The sequence below is a fragment of the Pholcus phalangioides genome, unplaced genomic scaffold (genome assembly GCF_987345545.1).
Source record: "Pholcus phalangioides strain wild (caught in Gottingen) unplaced genomic scaffold, Ppha-v1.0 ptg000018l_1, whole genome shotgun sequence".
NCBI lineage: Eukaryota > Metazoa > Arthropoda > Arachnida > Araneae > Pholcidae > Pholcus > Pholcus phalangioides.
The window spans coordinates 17939202-17967200 of NW_028301611.1; the positions used below are offsets into that span (position 1 = coordinate 17939202).

Here is a 27999-nt window from a genome sequence, read left to right on the forward strand (position 1 = left end):
CTCAGATGGCAGTGTTTGCGCTCATCCTTAAGATTGGAAAAGGAAAAAAAAAATACTACGGAAAATGCCCCAAAAATTTATTCGCAACGTGTTGGTAAAATGAGCCTCGAACTTTGATATCAGACCATTCGTTAGAATTTCGTGAATTTTTAAAGTTGAAAAAAAAAAATATATATAAACTTCAAAAATCTGAATTCAAATTTTTTTTTAAATTCTGCCCATTGGTCAATTGCTAAACCGAAGGTTCATTTTACTAACACATGTGCAGCAAACATCTCAGAAAAATTTCAGAATTTTTGGTGTAGTTTTATTATTTTAAATCTTACGGATGAGTTCAAAAACTGTTATCCGAGGAAATTCGCGTTCATAGTGTTTGTTCTTGTATACATTTACATTATACAACAAAACCTCATTTTTGCGGTCACTGACAGGACAAAAAAATTCGAACGTAAAAGACGGGGGTGACCGTTAATCCGGAGTTTGAAATGCATACTTTCAATATACAAGGATAAATTATTTGGCCGTGAAAGAGGGGTGACCGCATCTGAGGGGTATATTGTTGAGAACTTTCACTGTAATTCATTACTTTCTTTTACTTTTTGAAAAAAAAAAAACAAATTAACCGATTGACGCGAATTTTTCTGCATTTGGTTTGCAATTGAATGCAATATTTTTTTTAAAGTCATTTTTGAAAGATCGTCTTAGGGGTCGTGGCACCTCTTAAATGAATTACAGTAAAACCTCTCTTTTGCGGCCACCGACGGGACAAAAAAATTCTTCCGCAAAGAAGAGGGATTTATTGTATTTAAAAATTATATTTCTATGTTTTCTACAAAAAAAGGAAAAAACATCCTTTGGATAAAAACGTTTGATAGGGTCTGCTTTTTTGGGTGTAAACTTGATCTGCTAGAGCAGTGGATCGCAACCTCTTGGGGGTCGCGCGAGATTGTCCAAAATAATAAATAACAAATTCATTTTTATTTTAAAAATATATGAAAACTAAAAAATGCCTTTACTTAGCTGAGCTAATTACCATGTATTATACAATGTGATTTCATCAAATTTTACTTGTACAACAATCAATATATCAATTTGATACTTGTACGGAGGGACTCGGAGAGAATGACCCGATTTCAAAATTGTATATTACTTAAAAATCAAAAACACATGATTGAATGATAACTTATATGTGAATATATGGGGGAAATGTCTCTGTGAAAAATTTTTGTTAATGTCGATTTCAAATCGGATGATTGTTTCTTAATCACGCTGTATACGAAAATCAAGGACCATACACCTTACTACACTTCCATCTTCCATAAAGAACAGTAAGTTCATCAAAAGAACAAAATAAATATTTGAAGAAAAAAAAAATGAATATCATTAAAAGTCAATATATCGGGTGATTAAAACCGAAACGAGCGTTCCGGAACAGCGCACTTATTAAAAAAAAAATCGAAATGTCCCGAAAAGCCGGGACATATGGTCAGCACATGCTAGGATCGCGCTTCAAACATTTTGGGAACCACTGTGTTAGAGGGAAAAACTGTGTTTTAACCTTTTTCATTTGGCTCTTCTCTCCACCAGTCGTTTCGTGAATACTGAGCACATCGTCTTTCACATTTCATGCTTGACTTGAGATTGAACTCTTAGCAGATTTACTCGGAATCATCTGTTTTCGCGGTTAACGTTCATTCTGGGTACGTGAAATCGGAGAAAATGAGTATATAGCTTCATTGAAGATGGAGTATGCATTTTCATCTCACCGGTGGATACTATTCGTAGAGAAGGACTTCGGCTTGATTCGCTACAGTGACACGTATGGCAAGCTGCGCGAAGTCATCGTCACTAATCGACCTTGATGATGTCTACAATTTTGTTGCTCGACGATGTTCGTCTTCATTCACTTCGAGATCGTCTTTTCAGATGTCCGAACAAATACCATATGGCGATTTATCCGGACTATACAGGATGTGGTTTTCAGAACCTCATCGCACAAGATTCGTTGTCATTGCTCACCTCGTGAAAGCATGTTGAGTCAGTCGTTTATTGTTGATGGCTTCATGCAGCTTGGACTATATGTAATTGTAGCGTATGCTCGTCACTAGGACTCCCCCATCCATGACGTGCTCAGTTTTTTTTATCCTGTGCCGGTTCTCCGGTCGGAAATACTTTCAGCACGACCACGCCCTCCGGGGCAATGAACTTATAGCTAGAGCCTGGTCGTGTTCGGTTCAATTTGTCATTGTAGCGTACCTATCGAAGTCCTTCAAGGACATAATCCTTTTCTTCAAGAAGTTAGACCAGTGTTTCTTAACATTTTTTTGCTTCCCTCCCCGATTTTTTCCTTGACTAGGTTCCCCCCGTGCCCTCTCACATCTAGGAGTTGGACCGTTTCATTTACACAGAATGAATTATATTTCTCAATATTAAATGAGGAATGCGTACATTTTTTTCTAATTTAGGTGGATCGCCTTACCCGGACTAGACTAAATACCCGTCAGCATCTATCTTGCTGGTGGGTGGGGTTCGGCGAAGCATCGCACTATAGCACAGGGCGTCAAGTTCGTAGGTGCTCCAAATTTTTGCAGTTGATGGTCAAGAGCATTAAATTAGGACGGGAGAAGGGCGACAAAATTTGAAAAACTCGTAGGTGGCAAAGCCATAAATACTCCTCTAGTTCTACGGATAGCTCTTTTCTGTACAGGTGACCCATGTTATCGCCGTGACCAGATAAGCCCCTGCATTAAGACGGCCCTTCCTCGGAGTTAGAATGCTATGAAAAAAAGTTATTGGATCGGCCGCTTCTTTGTGAATTACCCGCCAGAGATATAGAAATTGACTTTAAAAGCTATTTGAACCGTGGCTTTATAACGGGAAATTACTATATATTTGTATTACTTTCGTTATTGTGTGGAAATAGCTGTCTCGCACATCACGAAATCGCTGCTATTAGTGAGTTGGACGGCCAGGAACTGGTCTGTGCCTAAACGAATAGACGGCCAGTGTCAAACACGAGCGAGATTATCTACAGTTGCGTAATCGGTTACTCAACGGTCTTCTAAATCTTCCTCCGCAACCGAATTTCGTCCTTTTTTTATTTATTGCTGTCATTCTCTTTTGTACATAAATCGAGAGGCTCTTACGACATTGATCTTATGACGAAGGTATTATTTCTTATATATCTGTTTTAACCTTCCAAATGTATCTATTTATTATGACTTGAATAGTGTTTTCTCTCTTGTGACATTGCCCGAGCTAACCAACGGAGCTTGACGTCATTGTGAAAAGAGGGGTAATTAAAAGATTAAGAACGCTACGCTGCTGTCTGTCCATTTCGGTTTTGTTGGTGGCGTTAATGCCTGGCAAAGCAAGTTGTTCATTACCTATATTGTTTCGACGTCGAATAAGTATAATCTACCCCCCCCCCCTCTTGAGGGGAGGAGCGAGAAAGAAAAAGCCATCGTGGCTGTTTTTTTTTTTAGAAGGGCGTATGCCTCGTTTCTTTTCCTAGCCAAGGGAAAAAGGACAAGCTCATGCTTAATTCGTTCAATAACTTAGGATACAGTCGATTTCCTTGCGGCTCGGCTTGCCGAAGGATAATGAGAACGAGTTCTGTGTTCTCACTCCTTTCAGAAGCTTTATTTTTTCTCTTCTTTCTGGGTCCGACGGTTTCTTTTCTGTGACATTCTCCGATCCACACCTGTGTCGGCCAGTTTGTGTGCCTCTGGATTATAATTCTTTCCGACATTAAATCTGGGATTAAGTGTTCCAATGACAACGAGTTGTCAACTGGATTCCGTGACGATTTGATTAATTAATTCATTTGGGAATGTTGGTTTCGTGAATCAGCTCTGCTTCACTGGTCTCCACTGCCGAGTAATTTATCAACATCGGTGGAAGAGCTTTTCTTGTAGTCTCGTCGTCACCTGTGGATGGAAGTAGAGTTTTTCTCTTCGGCACTCGGATGGATATTAGTGGTTTTTCTTCCCCACTTCTAGTGAGTTGTGATTACCGTCTCTGCTCGTTAGTGAAACGCATTAACTTTTCAAGGTTTTTGTCTCAGAATAGTCTTGCCGTTCGTCTCTCGGTGTCACATTAAGAGGAATAACCCCGTGCAACGGGGAAGAGACTTATCTATCCGATAGTGAAACTGCCGTTCAGTTACTGTTCCGCGAAGCGTGTTTGTTTCAGTAGTCTTCTCTGGAAGACAGCCTGTCACTCGGCTGTGACGGTTTCCCTTCGTGAGTGATTCCTGGATACATCAATAACTCCTTATATGAGATTTCAAGTCGCTGAGTTACACTCATCAATTTTTCACCGACAGCGCTCGCAAGTGTTTGTGTGTGCGTTTGCGTAGATATTGTTGTGAAGTTCGAAGCCGTTTAGATTTTTTTCCCCTCAAGATCGTTTCCAATGAGAATGCTCAAGTTTACCAGGGTTTTGGCCGGGCAGTCGTACGAGGAAAATCCCGGAGTCCAGTTACGTTGTCATCGGAAGAGTATCAGCACTGAAAACTTGGGCCCGATCAAGCCATCCGCCGCTGCTGCTGCTCACCACGTGAATGGTGTCGTGGCCGAGAAGTCGGTCGTCAATGGATTCGGTAAAAACGGTGCTCCTGCTGTTCAGTTGCAGGGAGTTTTTGTCGTTACGAAGGTAAGTCGATCCATCGTGGCAACAAATAAACTGCAGGGCGGTAACTAGGATTTTTGCCCCCCCCCCCCGCCAAACTTTAAAATTCGACAATTAGTTGTTGACAATTTGACAATTATGATTGTTTTCACCTAAAATTGTCGTTTCCTAAATTTTTCTGTCCGGAGCAGTTGTTCCCCCAGTTTCGGCCCTGCTCGTCTCAACGAATTGAGGAGCAGGCTCAAACATCTTGTTCAAGTCCGTCGAACATAATATATATATATTTTAAAACTCACGTATGATATGCAATACGATATCCCTGATACTCATGCATCGTTCCCCCATCCCTTACAAAGGCACACGCAGGATTGGCCTTTAAAAGGGAGGCACAAAAATTTTCTTCCCGAAAAATTTTATCTCCTCACAAAAAGCATTTAAATGAGCAGAAATTGGTTAATCCTTTAAGCGGCAATTAGAAATCATCGAACCCCCCTCTTTAAAATGTCATATTTTTTTAATGATGTAGGCCTTCTCCCGATTTTCAGCATGTGTGAACTGACGGACTCGCATCGCGAGGATCCGGGTTCGAACCCCCCACCGTCACCAGTAGTGGTCAGCTGGAGTTGGTTCCCAGACGCAAATGCGAGCCGGTATCCCCATTAAAAAGTCTCGCCACAGAGTGTAACAGGCCTATAACGATAAATCATTCAATCATTACACTTCACTCATAGCTAGAAAAACTGGCGGCAGATGGCAGCACTACAAATAACAAGCATTACACAGAAACAAACTTCACGCCAGGTTTCACTCCACGTACATGCACATTCCAACATGTTCCAATTCGTTAGAGGTTCCGCAGAGGAATATGGATGAGGTGCATGTCTGGTTTGGTAGTAGCGTTTGCGAACTATGGGGAGGGGGGGGGGAGTTTTCCATTGAGAAATCAACTTTGCAAAAAATCTGATCTTCTCAATGCTTAAATAAGAGGCGAGATATCTCGTCATAGTATAATGAATACGAATGTGTAACCCTATTGAAACAGTGCTAAACATTTTAGGAGAATGACATCCATGGAGTAACATTCAAACGTCATTTCTCAAGTTCTTTTTTTCCCTCTAAAATTTGCACACTCATGTTTCTGGCATGAGGAGGACGATATCAGGGGTGCTCAACCTTTTGGAAAAATCGGCCGACTTGAGTGATTCTTTTAACCTGTTGCAGATCACCAGAGTCATTTAATAATATTTTGCGGATCATTATAGTGATTATGTAACTTGTCGCGAGCCACTCGGATAATTTAGAAAACCGGTCACAGGCAGCACCACCTCTATCTCTAGGAGGTGGCTACTCCACCAAACACCAACTCTGGCCATATCGCAATTTACTGCCATTAGTGAGATGGGTTGGAAGTGAAGGTGCTGTCTATCGGTGGTCGCCTCGAGTTCGTTTGGGAAAATATCTTATCTATATCCTCCCTTGGGTTCGAACCCGGGACCCTGACAACAACCTTCACGATGGTAGACGAGCATCTTGCCACTCGTGCACTCTAGGAGGTGGCTGTCACAGGCCACGGGAGTGGTTTTTTTTTTAGTAATTTCGTATTCTCAGACGGGCCACTTGAATGGCATGTCTCCGGGCCACCGGAGTGATTTAATAACATTTTGCGGATCATTCTAGTGATTATGTAACCTACCACGGGAGTGGTTTTCAGTAGTGCTGATCCGAATAACCGATTAATTGGGTCGGCTAATCCATCGGTTAATAGCAGTTAAAAATTGTGGATGAGTTAATTGGTGTGATCAATTTGATTAAAATTTCATTAAAAGTTTGTGAATTGATTTGTACAAAAAAAACCCCGATTAAAATGTCTCATAAATTATGTTCTATACAAACATTTTGGATAAGTGACTATTCATTAAGTATTCGATTCTAAATATTCATCAAGTATTCGATTAATCGGAAGATTAACCGATTAAAAACTTTTGATTAACCAGTTAAAAATTTAAAATCGATTTCAAGCCCTAGTTTTTAGTGATTTTGTACTCTCACGCAGGCCTCTTGGTGATTTCACGGCATGTTGCTGGCCACCAGAGTGATTCAATACCATGCCGCTCGCCATTCCAATGATTTAGTAACCTATCGCGGGGCCACACTGGAGTTGTTTCAGTGATTTTTTAACCTGTGGCAGGCCACTGGAGTAGTTTAATGTCAAGCCTATTGATTCCCAGTAATTTTGTAATCTGACGCTGGCGTCATGAATGATTTAATGACCTGTCACGGTTCACTCACATGACATGATAATCGGTCGCAGGCCGCTGTCAAAATTTTTCCTGAATTTTCGTGTGTTGACGTGTATACGCTGGATGTTGGCGTAATTTCAACTAAGACACGTTGGCGTGCATAGTGAAAAGCTTCAACGAAACGTAACTTTTCCATATGTGTGATTGCAAGCACTACAACTAGCAACGAAAATTTATTCTATCGGCCGTTGTTCGTTTCGGCAACCCCTTTCCCTGTAATTTTGAACAAAAAAGAGTAAACTCAGCACCCTTCCAGGTCCAGTGCACTTAGAACCCTCATCCCCTCCCTTCCCTTGTTGCGGCCTTGATGATTGCTAAATCGGAATCTCTGAGGATGATTTCATGACAGTATGTGCCTTCACCATGGGAAAGGGTCATTAAGTCCCCGAAAAAAAGTAAAAAAAAACCCATAATTTAAGGCAGTTTTTAGAAAGTGAAAACCATGTTTGGCTCTTGCGAAATTTCGTTGGCGAATAATTTTTTTTTTTTTTTTTTGATTTGTAAATCTTGGTTCAAGTCTGGTTCTTGGAATTTTGTTTTTGATAGCACTCGCGTGCGTTCTGCCATGGAACCACCACGTCTGTTACTATATCATCTTTCAAAGGTTATGTGGTCGTAAGAGTAATATAGATGAGAATCCTGGGAATCACTACGTGATTTATCATCTTGCTCATCTATGCTTATTTTCCAGAGGAAATGAATAGAGGATGTCGTCGCTATTTGGCAAGAGAAGTGGAATTAATGAGAGAATGTTGTTTTGTCGGTGGTTTCCGATGATGGGTGCGAGACATGTTATTGGCAGACACTGGCCGCTTTGTTTTCACAGAAAAAAACCACTAGTAATTCAATATTTACATGGAATCGATTCATTTGGTGTTTCTCATGAGCTTAACAACGCTATGTAATAGAGATGTCTGTCAAGGGATCTCGATGCTAAACACATTACTAGAGCCCGGAAGTTTCGGTACTAGAAACGGTCAAAATAGGCTGGCAAAAAGGCTCTAAAAATGCTTAAAAAAGGCATTTATAAATAAGGGGGAAAAAGAGAAGGTAACTAAAAGCTACGGTATTAAGGGTCCGAAAACTTACCAAAAATTGACTGCATTAACTGACAGATTATAATAATTAGCGTGAAAATGTAAAATATTTTAAATGAAATTAATGTTTCTTGAATTGTTCAAGCTCATTAAAGCTGAAGAAATATCGTATTTACCGATATTTCACTGTATCCGATTATTTTATAAGTGGGCACAGCTTTTCCAAATAATAAATTATTTTAGAAATTGATTTTTCGTATAAAAAAAAAAAGATTGAATCTGAAAAAATGTGACCAAAATCTAAATCGTGTAAAACTAGAAAGTAATATTGAAAGTTAAAGATAGATGACGCTAAAAAACACAACATTTATTCAGCCGCGCACAAAATCGAAACAGAATTTGTCCGCTGACAAAATAAAAATTAAAAATTATATTAACCGATATTCTACTGCATCAAATTTCTCTATCATTGAGTGCGACTGTAATAAATGTTATCAAAGTAATAACCTGGAACATAAGTTTTTTCTAAAAGAGGAGACGAACATTTTCCTATAATATTCGGAAATTAATGTTTTAAGTCAACACCAGAGAACGCTAGTAAAAACGGTTTTTTTTCCTTCAGGCAAGTGAATCAACACATCTGGATTTCTGGTTGCCTAACACTTTGCACTTTCAGAAGTTTCAACACCCCCACCCCCCCACTTTCCATTTCATCTCACCTACAATGAGGAAAATTGGACTGGGTGCAATCGACTTGTTGCGGGAACACGTTTGAAATTCAAACCCCTCCATTAGGGCAATCGACCGAGTCCCTCAATACTCATTTAAAATTTAAAAACAGATTTTTTTCTTTTGAAGTTCTCAATGCTAAAGCATTCAAGTTTTGCAGAATGCGGCCTCTAAAATTCACGAATAAACCAAATAACATTATCGGGTTAGGAATTTAAGGTGGGGTGGGGGGAAGGCATTTATGGCTTTTGCCTGAACTTACGGGTTTTACACATTACACATGCGAGAAATTTCGGCATATGCCACTCCAATGAAACATAGTCATGCCAATTTACGAGATTATCATCGTTCTAAGATATAAAAGAAATAAATTTTGAAAATTATAGTGCTGTAACTTTACATCGGGAGGTAACTTTTCCGTTCCGTTGCTCCAGGCAAGCTGTTCAGATGTAGTACTATCAACATCCCGGATTTTGAGGTTGATGGGGTAGGGGGTGCATAGAACAGCGATTAGCTGATCCCGTGTCCCCATGACAACTAAAAGCAGTCATAGCCATCTTAGCTAAAGGGCATGTTGACATAGAATAAATGCCATATACGCTATATTGCCAAACGTTTGTGTCCTTTTTAGAGTTTATAGACATTTTTTTTCGAATTTCTATAAAAATACTGAACGAATCGCTCGGAAATTTCGATCATATACAGGGTGTTTCAGGAAAGATGGGAAAAACTTTAAGAGGTGGTATATAAGTCACACACAAAATAAATAAATAAATAAATATAAATAAATAAATATATATATATATATTTATATTTGAATATATTATAATTATTTTTTATTTTATTTTTATTTGTTTTTGTGTGTACCACCACCTCTTAAAGTTTTTCCCGCCTTTTCTGAATCGCCCTGTATACAGGACGGTATACAGTATATAATAATAGTCACCATTTCCAGTTAAATTTTAGTTACGAGTGCTTTTAGAGGACCGCCAAAAAATTAAATTAGAAAAGAAATATTTTGATCAACCCTGTGTATATCAGACCCTTAGCTTTAAAAAAATATTCCATTACTAGGCATTTTTTCGTGAGAATAGTCCGTATATTCACGAAGATAAATATTTATTATTATTAGCTTGAGGCTTTTTTCTCCGTGGTGCATCGCCTGTCGCAGAGAAGGCACTAATGGTTAAAACGGCTACAACCGAAAATAAAATTACAACGAGCCTGTAAAAGGGGCTAATGTGTATGTTTTGTTGTTTGAATTATTATATTTTAATATAAGTATATTCACGAAGATATAAGTGTTTTCTATGAAAATTTTAATTTTCATCGCAAGATTTTTGCTTTTAACATGCCGAGTTTTCAACTAATTTTTACGAAATTTACGTAAAACATGACGCTATGCATCAGACGTACTGTGTAGAAATTTAAAATGGGACAAATTATTATTCAATGAAATATGAGTATTTCTGTGAATGGTTATTAATAGCGCATGCGGAAGGAATAAATTTCATTTTTCATTTGCCAGAAATGTAGTGCAACTTATATGAAAATTCCCGTTGAACGGCATGAGAATTCAGAAAGATATCGGTGAGAGAGTGAGCAGTAATTTTTCGGAAACTTGCTGCTGAAAGTAACTGAATGATAACGGATTTTCTACAAAAAATCGTATTTCGATTTTTTTATTTCATTATTGACTTCAGTTTGTTCATTTTGACGTCGTACAGGCGTGTTATGCTAAAACATTTCTCTTACATAGCATCAGACAACGCGTCTTCTTCATTCGCATGATGTTGTGGACATATTCTCGAAATAATCAACTTATTAAAATCCCTTATTATTCAGCTACTTTCAGCAAGTTTCGAAATTACAGGTTACAATATCGCGTATATCTTTTTGATTTTTTTTGACATTCCGCTGGAATTTTTATATAAGTTGCACTATATTTCTGGCAATCAAATTATGAAAAATAAAATTTATATTTCTTGCGCAGGCTCTATTAATTACCATTTACTGAAAATACTCAAATCTCATTGAATAATGATTCGTCACATTTTTAATTTTTTGCACAGCATGTCTTATGCATAGCGTCATGTTTTCTATGCATTTCGTAAAAATGTGTTGAAAACTCGGCATGTTATAAGCAAAAATCATGCAATGAAAATTGAAATTTTTATAGAAAACATTTTCGTGAATATACGGACTGTTCTCATGAAAGAAATATGCCTAGAAATATTGCACAAAGTTAGTACAATATTTTTTTTAAGTTAAGGGTCTGATAAAACATTTTTTTTCTTATTTAGTTTTTGTCGGTCCCCTAAATGGACTCGAGACTGAAGTTTAATTGGAAATGGTGAGTACTAATATGGGGCAGGTATCTTCAACCCGTTGCTCGCGAGCGCCACGGTGCTTCCTAAAGTGCTCGATGCTCGTGGGCACTTGATCATCGTTCCAATTGAAGCATCTCGTAAAAATTGCATTCAAGGACTGAAATTGTCCTGATTTCATGCATTGGTATGTTAAACTTGCCGTGAGGGCGCGCTCTTCTTTTGATGACGGGTACAGGCAGTGCTCGCGCTTGAAGAAAGGTTGAAGACCTCTGATATAGGGTATAGGTGACCGAAATTTCAGAGCTATTCGTTCAATATTTTTTATAAAAATTCGAGAAAATATTTAAATTCTAAAAAAAGGACAGACTTTTGGGGCAATATTTAGTGTATAAACTTACCGATTTGGTATAACTGCAGCAAAATTGTACGGAAATTACAACCGCCTGTTCAGTTGAGCGATTGGCCTCCTTTTTTTGTTGCACACGAAGCTGCGAATGATGACTTCGTCGTTCGTTTTGGTTTTTTTGTTCAATCTTCAGAATTGTTCAGCTACCTTGTTTACAGTGTGGACGAATTGATACATGCTAAATCAAATTGGACACTTCACACATTGACGTGAAAATGGTAAATTTCAGAATTTTCATTTCATTCTCGCAGGTCTGCCTGCGAGGTTAGTGACGGAAGAGATAAGCAATTTAGCAAGCGATTTTGCTGTATTTATGTAAATTTTTACAAATAGAACCTGTACATTTCTGTAAAATTTTACAAATAGAACCTGTAAATTTCTGCAAAGTTTCCATTTATTATCTTCAAGTACCCTGGTTACTGTAACCCTTTCGTAGCTTTTAAATTGTTCACCCCTTCCTCCTGCTTCATTTCGGATAAGAGAGCTCCAAAATATCCAATGTTCAGAGGAAAGAAAAATTTTAGATTCTATATCGCCTTATAATTTCAGGGGGTAATTTCTCCCATCGAAGATCAAATGAACCCATATGAAAGCCATCTTTTCAGCTCGATACAGCGCAGGGATTCGTTAGCCGGCTTTGTGAGAAAATGTTAAAAATAGCCATTCATATGCACCAAGGATCTCCCATTGAGTCTCTGATTTTATGCAAATGAAGCACTTCGTTGCAGATGTGTGATTCGATTGATGGCTCTGATTCGATTCTCCTGAAAACGTTCGCTGCCATTATTGAATTTATGGTGTAGTGCCGAGTCACTTCCCAACTAACGAACAGGATACGTTCCTGTCATCTTCCCTAAGTGGAAATCACGCCGATTCCGCACCAGAATCCGGGTAGCATAGGCGGATACGGGGGGGGGGGGCGATCGCCCTTTCTGCTTAGTGGAAAAATTGTATTGGTGGGAGAGAGCGGGAGGTGGACACCCTTCTCCCCAGCGCAGGGAATCTTATGCCAGTCAGTCCCGATCAAACAGTTTGGCTGGACCAATATTTATTCGGATTAAATGGAGACAAGTTGAGTTACACTCAAGATATTTTAATTCTTTATTTACCACATTATGAAAAAATGAAATAATTACTATGTAAAATTTTTTGTTTGGCCATTTTAGTTCTAATTAACCGAATTTTTTTTCCAAAAATATTTGTTACACACCAGACCAGACCAGACCAGACCAGAATAGAACTTTTAGCTGATTCCCATCCTATATGGACGACTGTCAGCATACAAACTGGCCAGGAAGGCCTATGAAGAGCAAAAAGAATGTGAAAAGCTTAAGGGAAGAAGAGGGGAAAAGAGAAAACAGTATCAGGTCATCATGGTCCGACTATACAAATTTAAGCCAGAGAGATTTTTTTTTTTTTTTTTTTTTTTTTTTTTTTTTTTTTTTTTTTTTTTTTTTTTTTTTTTTTTTTTTTCTTAGCCACCACAACCAACAGTCCTATGTAGAATCACCAAGAACACCAAAGAAAGCTTCACTCATAACCATCCGTTCTATACAGGGGGAAAAGAGGGGAAAAACACTGCATGGGGGACGCAGCGCAAAAACCTCACATACGTTTTTGAAGATGCAATTATCCATAAACAAACATATTATGGTACCTTTCAGCTAATGGCAGTCCAAATGAATAACTGACTGTAAGTCAGTATTTCGCCATCATCATTTAGGACTTCATGAGGGTTTATTAATCAAAAATTCAGATGGGCACATTCAAAAAATACCACTGCTATTCCAAATGTTCGAGAACAAAAGTATACAGTGAGATATATACAAACATAAGAGTTCTATTCAGTAAGTGCTCAGTAATTTAAGGATTATATACAACCACAAAATTCAATATTTATAATAAATACAAGAGAAAATTTTAACTACCGCTATATATACATAAGTTGCCAACATTTTCATATATACAAGCAGCAGCTATAGAGTGTTCCAATTTAAATGGAATATCTGCTGTGGTCTCCTATATTTCCCTATGACTTGTACATCATAGTCCACTATGTCTGCAAGGTGTTGGTACGTAGACACTCTCATTCTGTCAAACTGATCTTTGTTTAGATTTTGTATATAGTCAAATATATGTGGAATATCCAAGTCTTTTCTAATATTAATACCTCTGATGAACCATGGGGCATTAGTGAATCTTCTAAGGATTTTATTTTGCACAGTTTGTAAGTTTTTAATATTCATCTTGCAAGCATGGGCCCAAGCAGGAGACGCATAAAGAAGGGTAGGTCTGAGTATTGATTTAAAGAGGATGATTTTGTTATGCAATGTCAATTTGGCTTGTGGAAACGTGATTTTGTTTAACATGCCCATTACTCTGTTAGTCTTATTTTTGACAATTTCAATATGTGTAGAGAATGAAAGATTTTTGTTTAATGTACAGCCAAGATATTTCACTTGGTTCACTGGTCTTAAAAACTGGTCACCAATTTGAATTTGCTGTCTGGGAAGTTTACGTCGTCGAGTAAACCACATGAATTTGCACTTGGCAGAATTCAATTTAATAGCAGATTTATCACACCAGTATTCGATGCGATCCAGAGTATCCTGTAAGTTCTCTACAGCTTGTGATGCACATCTACTACTGCACAACACCGCACAGTCATCCGCAAATAACGCTATTGTTCCATTTTGCGGGGCTGGTATATCATTGATGTATAAGAGGAACAATTGCGGCCCCAACACACTACCCTGTGGTACAGAGGCCCGAATGGTTTTGACAGCTGATAAAGAATCTTGTATCTTAACCTGAAAAGTTCTACCCAAAAGGTAATTATAGAAAAAGATTATAAAATATGATGGGAAGTCAAGATCAATTAGCTTAGCAAGTAGTGTGACATGATCGCAACGATCGAAGGCTTTTGAAATATCAAGGAACGCAGAGGCAACATGGTCAAAATTATTAAATGCATCCGTGATAAATTCTGACACTCTTAGAAGCTGTGTAACGCAAGAATGTTGGGACCTGAACCCATGTTGCTCAGGTCTTATGACGTTGTTTGTGTCAATATACTGTATTAGTCTGGGTGCCACAATTCTTTCAAATATTTTGCCAAGATTACTAAGAAGACTAATTGGTCTATAATTTCCTGCAAATATAGGGTCTGTACTAGGTTTGTGTATTGCTCTGATTAGTGATTTCTTCCAGGGGGAAGGAAAATAATTGTTTTGTATAGCAGAATTAAATATATTTCTGATCGATTCAACAGTATTGTCTGGTAAACATTTTAAAGCTTTATTGCTAATTCCATCCATACCAGCTGCTTTTTTAATATCCAGATGTTTGATAATGTCACGGATTTCATTATTTGAGGTTAGTTCCATGTGCCTTTGCGGTGAATTCGCAGCATTATATAAATAAGAGGCCACCCTGTGTCTCAGTCTTTGGTAAGTGCTAATTGGTTGATTGGGATTCCTGGAAAACTGATTTTCATACACTTCTGCAAAAGTGTCAGCTATCTCTTGATCAGTAAAAACCAGATTCCCAGCTGTTGTCTGAATTTTATTGAGTCTTGTATTTTTAGGCTTACAGATTCTCCAAGCTTTCCAGAGACCTCCATTCTCTGCTGTTGCATTACCAATGAAGTCTGAAAACCTTTCATTGACATAATTTGCAACCTCTTTTTTGATTTCTTTCTGCAATCTATTTAGGATAATTTTATCCAAATTGCCCCTGTATGTTTGCCATTTTTTCCTAACTTTATTTTTGTGTTGGATTTTTTCAAGAATTTCTTTTGGTAATCCATAATTGTTTTTTGAACTTCGCTTAACAGTTGTTACTTCTTTTATTGTATTGTTAATTATAGTAGTAACATGATCAACTGCTTGGTCAATTTCCAAAGCACCTGGATCGTTAAGTTCAATGACTGGTAATTCCTCTAATTTATTAGTGTACTGTGCCCAGTCAATTTGATTCCAGATTAACTTTTTCCTTGGAATCAAAAAATCTATTGTGAGGAAAAGTGGATTATGTGGTGATGAAAGCAAAGGTTTGACATGCATATGAATATTGTGTAAAAAGTTCTTTGCAATTCCAAAATCTATAACATCCGGTAACCCAATATTTTGAGGGGGGTGATGTGTAGGCTCCGGTGAAGATATTACCTCCAAAAAATTATCCAAGCAAAATTTCCTCAATATTCTACCCTGTCTGTTTGTTGTTCTGGAGTGGAAAAGAGAGGATTTACAATTCCAATCTCCAATGGCTAAGACAGGTAATGTAGTGTTAAAAATCTCTTTTAAGAGATCCATATCTAAGTTGTTATTCAGGGGCTTGTAAATTGCACAGAATCTCATGGCCACTCTGTTTACATATATGGTAGCAGCTACCGCTTCAATATTGGAAGAGTCAGAGAGAACATATTGCTGAAAAGGGATATTGTTCCTTATAAACAAGGCGACTCCTCCCCCCCTATTATGAAGTCTATCCCTTCTTATACATTGGTATCCATTAATTTCGTATTTATTACTAGGCAATAACCATGTCTCATTTATCAATGCAATATCAATTTGATGATCGAAAAGAGTTTGTTTGAAAATTTCTTTTGTACTTCCTCTTAAGCTATTTGCATTCCAGGCCATTAGGGTTAATGGCCTGGGGGGGGGCATTAATTAATTGAGCTATTGTTAGGCTGTTCGAGAATTTGAATCAGAGTTGTAATAATCAGTTTTGTCTTCCCAGAGTCAATTTTAGCTGACTCAAGTATATTCACAAATTTATCTATTATCATAATACCTGCATTACCAGTATTTTGAGTCTTGTCTTCTACAGCCTGATCACCAATGTTAACAGTTTTTTGATTATTTTCATTCTGCACTCTCACACTCTCCTCAGAACTATGCACACTTCCTTCCACTACCTCTTCGACACCACTCATGTCAAGTTCCTCGGTGTGTGTAATGATGTCATGCATTACATCACGATGTAAGATTTTTTGCAACTCCTCCTTCCATTCGTCTATAGATCTGTGTGTTTTCCCAATACCTAGAGGGTGAGGGCCCTCATGTAAAACACTGTGTAACTCCTCCTGTTTACGTAGTAATTCCAGTTTTTCCTCTACTGTACTCACTTGTGTAGACGGAGGAAAACTAATTTGGATTGTATCCAGTCCCTGTTTAGATCTTACAAAAAGTGAATTTGTTTCTATATTGAAATTGTCTTCATCTTGTCCAACTAAGGTTGGGAATTCATCAAGAATAGGTGTTTTAATACCAGCTGGTATTAAGGGCAAAAAAGTACGTGTGTTCCTATTTGTAACTCCAGGTCTAGCACTGCAACCTGAAAATCTAGCCGTATGACTTCCTCCACAGAAAAAACACTTCAGATATTTCTTATCACCTTTAACAGCACAACTTCTAGTCTCATGATTACCTGAACAGAACGAACATACAGGCAGATTTTTGCAAAAATATGAACTATGCCCCATCAGCATACAGTTCCTACATTGGAGAGGCACCTGGTTACCCCTATACCGTTCGATACTGATCGGGATATCACCTATGTTTTTTACATTTGCAAACTTCTTATTTTCAATCGTCACCTCTACTAAGAATAACGGTAGTACTCTACCAGACGAATAATTCTTCATATTAACTACCTTCACAGTGGAATACCCCTGTTTAGACAGATCATCTGATATCTCCTGAGGTTTAATATTCGCAGGCAGACCCCTTATTACAAATTTGATGGTTCGATTACCTTTAGTTTGATAAGTATGATATTTATATTTTTTTTCATCAAAAATTTTTGTGACAGTACGGTGATCTTTCTCCGAGAAAACCTGAAAGGTCATTTTGTCACCTGTTGGCTTCTGTTGAGGAGGAAATTCACATTTTGCTTTAATTTCACTGAAATCCTGTAACCAGTTGTTTCCCCAATCAGAGAGTATTATTGGGGGAATGTTACTCTTTTTCCTGTTTTTTGTTACCGTAATGAAGCCTTCATTATCATCATTACAACCATCAGTGTCTGAATTTGGACTGGGAGTCCTAACTTGAGAGTTCTGTAAGTGTTGTGTATTGTGCAGTGTGTTATCATTTGATTTTTTCATTTTTTTACTAAGAATAACCGAAAATCCATCATTGCTATCAGCAATTTCATCACATCTGTCATTACCATCTGATCTTTCATCGTTAATTGTTTTTTCGTCTAATTTCTTTTGTACAGGAGTGCTATGTGAGTCATTTCCACTGTCCGATTGTTCAGCTAACACATGACCAACATCATTATCCTCTGAAACATCTGGAGTATTCTCCAGTAACAATTTAGAGGGAGGCAACACCGAATTATTATTAGATATATTATCAGTTGACATATCTATATTGTCATTCATTGAAAAATTTAGTGTACTATTCTGTATATCTAATATAGGAAGTGTATATTCGCTAGAGTCAATTTGGCCCATTAGCAAGCTTGAGCTCTCAGGCGGGGGTGAATCTGATGACACAGTAGATGAACTACTGTCTGTAGAACCCGATGAACAGGTGTCGCATGTATCACTACTAGAACACGACGAAGTAACCGAGTCGTACTCTATTTTGTTATGTAAGACCTTTTTCTTACTCTTACCTGCCCTCTTGGGGGGGCTAATCCCAGAATATTGATCAACCCCCTGATCAAAACAAATATCAGGACTATCTCCCTTTTTGGAAACTTCTTCCTCAGTATTCCTCTTTTTCCCATTTTTCTTTTTACCCCTATCTTTCTTACGCCTTGCCCTCATTTCACAGGAGGGAGTGGTGGGGGTTTCACTAAGTTTCGGAATTACCGACTTAAATCTAAGCTTGCTACTATGAATGCATGTACTTGCATTGACCTCTTCAAAAAAAGCATGAGATATTTTTAACACTTTTTCATGCAGAATTTCCTCCTCATTAGGAGAGGATTCCAACAAGACAACATATACAGCAAATACATCCTCAAGCTTGCGTGCTATAGCACATTCGTCATTGATATTCAGGGAATTACCCTCTTCATAACTGATTTTCAACCAATTAAATACAAGTCTTTCAAATTCCTCTTTCTTATTAGGAGAATCATGAAAATCCTCTGCCAGAGAGCACAGTTCTCTGACAACATGAATGTTCCCCACATTTGCAAAAGGACAAATCAGACCCATTGAGCACTTACTACAAGAATAGAACTCACCTGGATAGATCCAACACGAAATCTGAAAAGGAAAAACACAAGGGAAAAGGGGCAGACGTAAACACTGGGGGAATCACAGGGATAACACAAAACGGCTGTACTGAAGCACTGACACTTGAACACACTGATTCCCGTTGAGAAAGCTTCGCCATCAAAAGATATCTTCGTTGACAGCAAGCTGATACATTATCCACATGAGATCCAAGCAGAACACCCAAACACCGTAGAATCTGACGATTCGCTGCTTCTCCGTAGATTCTGACAATTCGCTGCTTCTCCGTAGATTCTCGTTATACTACTAACGCTGAAGAGCTCCGAAAAATGCGACCATTTGTCACGACGACCCAAGGAGAACTGTGATATATTTGTTACACAACACTTTCATTAACTTGATATGTAGGCCTACATACTTGAAAGTACCGTCAAAAATTCAACCAATAAGATCACCGGTTGCATTTGCGCGAATGTAACCGATGCGCTTATTGGTTGAATTTTTCCAGTTTTCCGAAAGGTCTTTTATCAAAATTTTAGTGTAATTCCGGCCTTCGGGAACATTTCGTAAAAGTAGGGTGTTCATTACACAAAAGTGTAATTCAGTAAACACTTTTACAGGTTACATGTAACTGTGTATGTGAATTTTATTAATTAACATATTTAAAAAACTAATCATCCCGCTCTTGTGATGCCATCTGGTAATCATAAAGTACAGCCTTTTGGCCGGGATTACACTATAAAAGTTTTATAAAAGCTCTTTGATAAAACTTGAAAAGTGCAACCAATAAACATATTCGGTTTATTGGTTGGTATTTCAAGCTTTGTAAAAGATCTTTTATCAAACTTTTATATTGTAATCCCGGCCCTATACTTGGAAATGCCAACAACGTATGTAAGAGATGTTATGGGAGGTTAGAAAATTGGTGCTCCCGGACTCCAGAAAAATTCTAACATCTCCCGAATTCCGACTGTGATTGTAAAAAGTTCCTACTTTTCTCAGCCACCTCGTTGGGCATTTTGCCTGTTGTGGTGTTGTATTTGTATTTTGGGAGAAAAAACAATCCCTAAGTGCCCTCTATTGGATCAACAGAGAACAAAAATAAAATAATTAAATGTACGTATTGAAGAGAACTTGTAGTCCAGTACCTATTCTACATTGTAGAATGTTTTTTTTTTTCAATATCTTAGTAACATATTTCCCATTAATTCCAAACATTTTCATGCAATAAGAATATTATATATATAGTGGTTTGTACATTAACAGTTGACGTGTGAAGCGTAATATTCGAGAAAGTGGGAGGAAAGTCGTTGAAATTATGTTAAGCTGGGGTGAGGGGGGACTTCATAATTTCTCCCGTAGGGACAATGGTAGTGTCGAAGGAAATTTTATCCGTTTCCGCGGGTTATGCGTTTATCCGTTATCCTATTAACCGGGGCCGACTATGTGTTGCTATAAATACGGCAATCGCGTTGCCATCATGAAAGTTTCTCAGAAGTCTTACTTTTCAGAAGGATGAAAAGTTCAAAAAAAAGTAGGTTCTCTGGAGGCTTCTTTTTTTTTTTTCCACCGACCTAGCATTTTTAGGCCTGGCACCGGCGTGGGGTGGTCTGGTGCTGATACTACTCATCTCGAGGTTTTTCCGCCCAAGGTCTTGCCTGCATATTTTTTTTTTACTTTTGATTGTTTTGTTGAGTCAAAAAACGAACAAAAGGAATAAAAGCGGGGGTTTTTTTGTTTTGTATACACGGCGTTGTTCCGTTCGCTGACACTCTTTTTCGTCTCACGAAGGTTGATTCTATATTTGTATTTTGAAATCCTCACCTTGTAGTGACGGCAATGTTAGTGGGAGAGAGAGAAAGAGAGCGCTGATCTCTCCCTGTGTGTGAAACGCATCCTCTACCAAGGAAATAAAGAATATCCCTCTTTTTTCCTGTATTTGAGACCCGCCGGCACTTACTTGCATTGTCTTCGGCTGGGAGTATCCGGGAATAATTATAAGTGAAATTATACCTATATTTAATAGTTTTTTTGAGCGTTCATGTTTCTGGCGGTGCCATTCGCTAAAAGCATGAAGGAGCGAAACAGGTCTTTGAAAGAAAATGGACTGAATCCGTGTTCTTTGCAGGACAGCAAGCTGGCCGGGATGAGGAACAGGACCAGACACAGGAGCCGGTCCATGTCGGCTTCGTCCACGGATACGAACAACAGCTCCGGTGAGTACAACTTGCATTTTTTTTTTTTGGTTTGCAAATGAGGTGTTGAGTATGTGTCACTCGGGACAGAAGTTATGCGACTCCTCTAGATAAGAACAGTGGTTCTTATAACCTTTGCGAGCCCGCGGCACGGTTTCACTCATTTTTGTGAGTGGAAGGCCCGGTCAGACACACGACCCACGGAAAATTAATGAGAAAAAATGAAACGGCTAATCACTCGCTGCCCGGTATGAATGATGTTAGGGCCTGGTGGTTGAGAAACACTACTTAACCGATCATGCACCTCGCGCACATTCTGTCGTATTTGTTTCGTCAGAATTGTATTTTTATGTTGTGTGGGTGCGCCATCTACCTTCCATATTTCATAAGTGAAAATGGCAAGTACCTGTGCTATTGAGCTCATAATCCAGAGCCGTCTAATTAGTCCTCGTGTGCCGCTATGCTGTCAATGACCGTGGTGCTATAAAAATATCATCAAATGATCAACCAGAGGCCGCCCTTAAGGGGTGTGCGATCGAACCGGGCCCCGCGTTTTACGGTAAAAACAATTTTCAATGAATTTTTATCAATTCTGTAAACCCCTCCCTTTTTCATCTAGAATTCTTTAATTATTTCTTTCATAAATTCGGAATTTCCATCATGTCTGGAATTTGTTAAACCGATTCTGAAATTCTGAATTTTCATCGTCTTTATAATACTGAACTTACATCAATTCTGAAACTTTTTTTTCTTCTCATTAATTCTGAAATTTTCTCAATTTTACAATTCTGAATTTTCATTAATTCTGAAATTTTCTCAATTCTACAATTCTGAATTTTCATTAATTCTGAAATTTTCTCAATTCTACAATTCTGAATTTTCATTAATTCTACAATTCTGAATTTTCATTAATTCTGAAATTTTCTCAATTCTACAATTCTGAATTTTCATTAATTCTGAAATTTTCTCAATTCTACAATTCTGAATTTTCATTAATTCTGAAATTTTCTCAATTCCACAATTCTGAATTTTCATTAATTCTGAAATTTTCTCAATTCTACAATTCTGAATTTTCATTAATTCTGAAATTTTCTCAATTCTACAATTCTGAATTTTCATTAATTCTGAAATTTTCTCAATTCTACAATTCTGAATTTTCATTAATTCTGAAATTTTCTCAATTCCACAATTCTGAAATTTTCTCAATTCCACAATTCTGAAATTTTCTCAATTCCACAATTCTGAATTTTCATTAATTCTGAAATTTTCTCAATTCCACAATTCTGAATTTTCATTAATTCTGAAAGTATTTCTTTCATTTATTCTTATTTTTCACCGATTCTAATTTTCTGAATATTTTTCGATTCCCCTCTATCATAGAAGAAGAAAAAAAATATGAAAAATTTCCTTTCATATACGAAAATGACGACCATATGTGCGCAACCTCCTGGGACAGGAGACATTTCTGCGAAACAATCATCAAGCAGCCCAATCCACGTGATACGTTATGGCGCAAAATCACGCGATAATAGAGTTTCGTCCCGACCCACCCTCCGCGGACATTTTCTTTTTTTCTGAATTTCACCGACAGAGGAAGCTGCCCACTACCCTGTGTTTACGCGTATAAAAACCGATGTTTGCCGCAAAAACAACAAAAAAACTATCAACCCTGGGCGGCTATTTCTTCGAGTCGTTTTATTTGAGCGACCGTTTCTTAACTATGCGATGTCATCTTATGTTTTGCATAAATATTTAACCCTTTATTTCTTGCGGATTGTTGGGGGAGGGGGAGGTCTGCTTATTTAGGGGTACCATAATTCAGTAACTCCAAAATGAGGAATCACGCTTTAGTAAAGACTCATCATAACAGTTTACGGAAATTTCGCCCGCCTGATCGCACGAGTGACCCATTGAGTCGAGTGAGTAACGGAAACTCACGGTACTCTTCATACAGTCACTCTCACTTGATCATTCGTATGTTTATTTACTCAACCATATAGTCACTCGCACTCACTTGGTCACTCGTACAGTCAATAATACGCTCACTTGGCCACCTAATACAGTCACTCACCCAATCATTTCGTTACTCTATCGCTCATACAGTCAGGGCAGACGAAATTTCCTGGTCCTGAGCACAGCAGGTGGAGACACTTGAACCCCTATTCGAGTTGCCTAGGGCAGCGGTTCTCAACCTTTTTTGACTCGCGGAGCCCTATCCAGTATATAATTTCTATGGTGGAGCCCTGTTCGACTCAAGGAGCCTCTTTTTTGTACATAGGCCTCTTTTATTTTTATCTGTAAAATTCACTGATTTATATTATTTTCTTCGAGTCGTCACCGCGGAACCTCTGGGAGGTGCACAAGGAGCCCTTGGTGTTCTGCGGAGCACCGGTTGAGAACCCCTGGCGTAGGGTTATCGGATTCTTAGACTTGAAAATGAGTACGCATGCGCTCTTAGCAACGTCACTTATGTATTTTCACAAAAGATGGAGCCACTGTACCAAGAAAAAATAACAATGTTTTTCAGCCAAAAACGGTGACTCATTTAATGTTTTCAATTTCTTTTAAGAGAGGTTACTTTTAAATGACGAGCAAATGCAGCCTTCGGTTTCTGGAAACTCGAATTTTTGGGAAAAACTCGGACGTCTGGAAACAACTTTATCAAACAGCAGCAAACTGTTAAACTTGGGCTATCCCTGTTTCTAAAACCACTCTCCTTTAAGATTCAATTTTTGCACATGGTGCTGCCATCTACCGCACATAATTTGTAATGCAAGCCGTGATGGCAACTTTAAAAAAAAAAAATTGTTATCATTAAATAGGCGGAGGCGTAAATGTGATCCTAGTGTAAGTCGGAGGTCGTCAAAAAAAAAAATTCCGAACAACTTTACCAATTTGGACATCTATAGAGATTGCAAACTGGTTCGGAAGGGGGGGGGGGGGAAAGCGGCTTTGGTGGATCAAGCTCGCCCATTTCCGCCAAAAATGAGGGGATATGCAAATATAAAAATCCAACAATCTACCGCCCTCACATTCCTCCTCCTCCCGCAGGGCCGTCTTAAGAGAATCACCCCCCCCCCCCCGGAAAAAGTGATTTTTTTTTAGGTCCTCACCCAACTATAAATTTTTTCTCCTTCCAATTTACGTGCTCACATTCGAAAATTTTGACCAGATCCTCCCTTTTCACGAGCCCCCTCTGAACTTGAGGCTCCGGGCCGTGCCATCACCTCTTAGATACAATATATATATATATATATATATATATATATATATATATATATATATATATATATATATATATATATATATATATATATATATATATGAGTATACCTGTATCTCTAGGAGGTGATGGCCGTGCCTGGGTGTGCCCATGCGTTAAGATAATGTCTCATCCCGTATATTCGAAACGTTTGGCAACCTCTCCACTAACCCGAATGTTTTTTTTGTATCTGCGCTCTGAGCATGTCCTCTCGAAAATGTACTACCAGAGCTCGGTATAATGAAGCATCCCATACACCAGAATTCCTCTGGCCCCGAACCCCGGCACGTCAAACACCCTCGACAAGAAAGATCTCATCTATGGGGATGTGGGTACGTCCCATGTCGCTATATGTGGAAGACAGATGGCAGTGCCAGACGAGAACACGAAACAAGCGCAACTCTTAGAACCTATAGATAGGCACTAATTAACCGTACATGCACCTCGTACACATTCTTCGGGATTAACCTGTAGGCACTGAAAACTGGCGGACTCCAGTCCAATTTATGTTTCATATGCGGCTCCTCAGAATAGTTTGGCAGATATTTCCACTTATAAAAGTACAACTCGTCGCGACGCCCCCGACAAAGATTGGCGACGTCCACTTTGAGAAACACTGACACTGTTAAGGCCACGCATTTGCTCGCGCGTTCCTGCATGTAACCATTTCATTAGAAATGCCGCAGAGTAATGTGTGCGAGATGCATGTCCAGTTAGGTAGTGGGGGTGCGTCCCATGTATATGAAGACCATCAAGAATAGGGCTGACAAGCCCGGGGGTCTTTTTTAAGATTATCATTTTTTATTTTTCTACACTAAAAAATTAACCAAAGGTACCGTGAAAAAGCTGTCCTATGGAGGGAGCCTCGCCCGTGATCCTAATTTGGAGACCCTGGTGCAGGATGTAAGGCCAATGTCAAGATGATCCGATTCTCACATGAGTGGAGTATGGTCACGTTTGGATGTTTTGTGTATGAAAGTTTCTGTCACTTCGGCTAAGTTCAGCACCTCCTAACGATAGAGCACCTCTTGGTAGATCACGCAGGAGTAGAGAGCATTTGCACGAATCTATTCTGTGACTAGTGTGACGTCATCCACGACGTCCGTCAAAGTACAGTACAATATCAGGAGGTATGACCTGAGCCCGAACGTCGGAATAGCATCCGGTGATTATTTGCACATGGTTCTGGCAACCGAAAACTTCGTGGTGTTTTAGTACTTTTGGCATGTTTTCAGTTTTTTTTAATTGGTGCTGCCACCTACCTTTGTAATCAGCAGTGACGTGACGCAATGTTCGGATGAATGCATTTTTGGAATTTCGTGGAACTATATCGTTCGAAGTGGCAGGATGGTTTTTGTGCCCGGAAACCGGAAGTTTAGAAAATCGCCAGTGTTGCCAACAGTCAAAAAATTTCCCAACTAGATTCTTCATCAAAAACAACTGGAATAAAATTTAGTCAATATTCTGATGACCGTACGTCCCGTAATTTCTGGGAAATTCTCGTATTTTCACGTAATTTAATAATAAACTACTGGTACACTGGAAATGTTTTCTGCAGAAGACTGGAAAAACAACTAGATGAGCCGAAAAAAATACCATATCTAGTTGGAAAATAACCAAGTTAGCAAACACTGAAAATCACATTACACTTAATTTTTGGCGGTCAGCACAAGTTGAAAGCGTTACTGAATTGAATTATTTCTTCGCCAAATTGCGCCTAACATTCGAGCTTGAAATGTCATTCAGTTAAAAGCCATAATTCACGATTGATTTACTCCATTCTCGCTGTGCTGGCTAATTTTGGCGTCTTCCCGTAATTTATGCAGTTTCTACCTGGTATCGATCGATACCTGGAGTGGCCTGTACATTTACTTCGTTAAATCAGAGCTTGCCTTGAATCAGTCTATAGTGTGTTGGAATTTCAGATTTCATTCAATTAATCCCCATATTATTTTGGATTTTTTTTGTAAAAAAGACATTTTTTTCAACAATTATATTTATAAAAAAATGTGAAGCTTAACTGCTCTTACCGGAGGTATAATAAATATTATTTCGGTTCGAATTTAATTGGAAATGAATTTTTCCCCTATTTTTTCATCAAGGAGAAACGGTACAATTAACTATTCAGTCTTGCCCTTGAGGAAATCGATGAATAAAAAAAATTCTACGGCGATTGTTGTTTGTAATATTGTTCACCGAATCATTGTATTGCTGTCAGAAGCATCTTTGCGTCGAGCATTGTTGACGGAAGCAGTTTCTTTGAGTACTGTTTTAGAAAGCAGTTTCATTGAGCACTGTTGTACAAAGCATTGTTTCATTGAGTGCTGTTGTAGCATTTTTTTATTGAGCATTGTTGATGGAAACAGTTTCTTTGAGCGCTGTTGTAAAAAACATTGTTACAATGGTATTGTTGTCGAACATGTTTCTATCTAAAGCATAGTTTCGCTTGCATTGTTGTAAAAAGTGTAGTTTGCAATGGCATTGTAAAAAAGCATAGTTTGCAATGGCATTGTAAAAAAGCATAGTTTGCAATGGCATTGTTGTCTTAAAACATCGTTTTGTTGGCATTATTGTCTAAAACATCGTTTTGTTGGCATTATTGTCTAAAACATCGTTTCGTTGGCATTATTGTCTAAAACATCGTTTTGTTGGCATTATTGTCTAAAACATCGTTTTGTTGGCATTATTGTCTAAAACATCGTTTTGTTGGCATTATTGTCTAAAACATCGTTTTGTTGGCATTATTGTCTAAAACATCGTTTTGTTGGCATTATTGTCTAAAACATCGTTTTGTTGGCATTATTGTCTAAAACATCGTTTTGTTGCCATTGTTGCGGTGATCCCCCCAATCAACGTTGTCAAAAGCCTCGTTTGGCTGGCAGTGTTTTCAAAAGCAGTTTTGTAATGTGGCGGCGTTGTGTAAAGCAAATCGTTTCGTTGGGCATTCATTGTTTTCTCAGTTTTTGTTTGAAATTTGTTGCCAACATCATTGTTCCCCAAATGGCAAAAAAAGTAAATAAATAAAAAAAATAAAAAAATAAATAAAATAAAAAAATAAATAAAATTAAAAAAAATATATATATTGTATATATATTATTATTTTTGCAAGAAAGGCGTACCGTTTCTCTGAGTGTGATGGTAAAAATAAATGATCTGGCCAATCGTGAAATATATACATATATGTACATACAGGGTGCATAGCAAACATGGAGATGGAATATCGCATTTTACTGGCGAACAGTTGATCCTAGAGGTATAATGCCAATTAGGAAAAGTTTCTAAAATAACGTGTACATACGCCATTCATGTTTCAAGGGGTGTATAATTATTAAAATAATAAAGCTTTTTATGCTGACACCCTGTGCCTTAAAACCCAATTAGAAATTGTTGCCGTCTCTTCTGATGGGGAAAAAAAAATCCATGCTTCAAGTGCAATATTCACTGAGATATTCAAATTCGAAAAATGGAAGAAAGTTGGGACAAAAACAGCTTTAAACGGTTTTGCCGAATTTAGAGCTTCATTTTTCCAACTTTCCTCCGTTTTTCGAATTCGAATATTGTACTTTGGAACGTGGACTTTTTTTTTGGAACTTGGGTTTTGGGGTACACAGGGACTATATATTAAAATAAAAATTTTAATTTTTTTTATATACATAACTATATATATACCCCCCCCCCCCCCGAAACATGAATGACATTATCTATATTACATACACGTTATTTCGAAACTTTTTCTAATTCAAAGCATACTTTTTAGGATTAACGGTTCGCCACTAAAATTGCATACCCTTCCCTGTTTGCAATGCACCCTGTATATATAAATATACTGTAATGACTCCATCACAACAACTAAACTCTTAACCGAAATATTTAATTCAAAATAAGAATAAAAAAATGTCCAAAATTG

General features: G+C 38.0%; 1 protein-coding gene across 7 annotated transcripts in view; it reads left to right on the forward strand.

Annotated features, from left to right (window-relative positions):
• The window catches only part of AhcyL1 (Adenosylhomocysteinase like 1), a 160882-nt gene that overhangs the window by 52038 nt on the left and 80845 nt on the right, over nt 1-27999 (forward strand). For 6 of the 7 annotated variants that reach the window (XM_089247696.1, XM_089247695.1, XM_089247700.1 and 3 more), the window contains exon 2: nt 20764-20851. In XM_089247696.1, coding sequence (XP_089103822.1) covers nt 20764-20851 — 88 coding nt within the window. Of the gene's footprint in view, nt 1-4343; nt 4657-20763; nt 20852-27999 lie in introns of those variants that run through there. The other variant, XM_089247693.1, reaches the window with a different exon arrangement.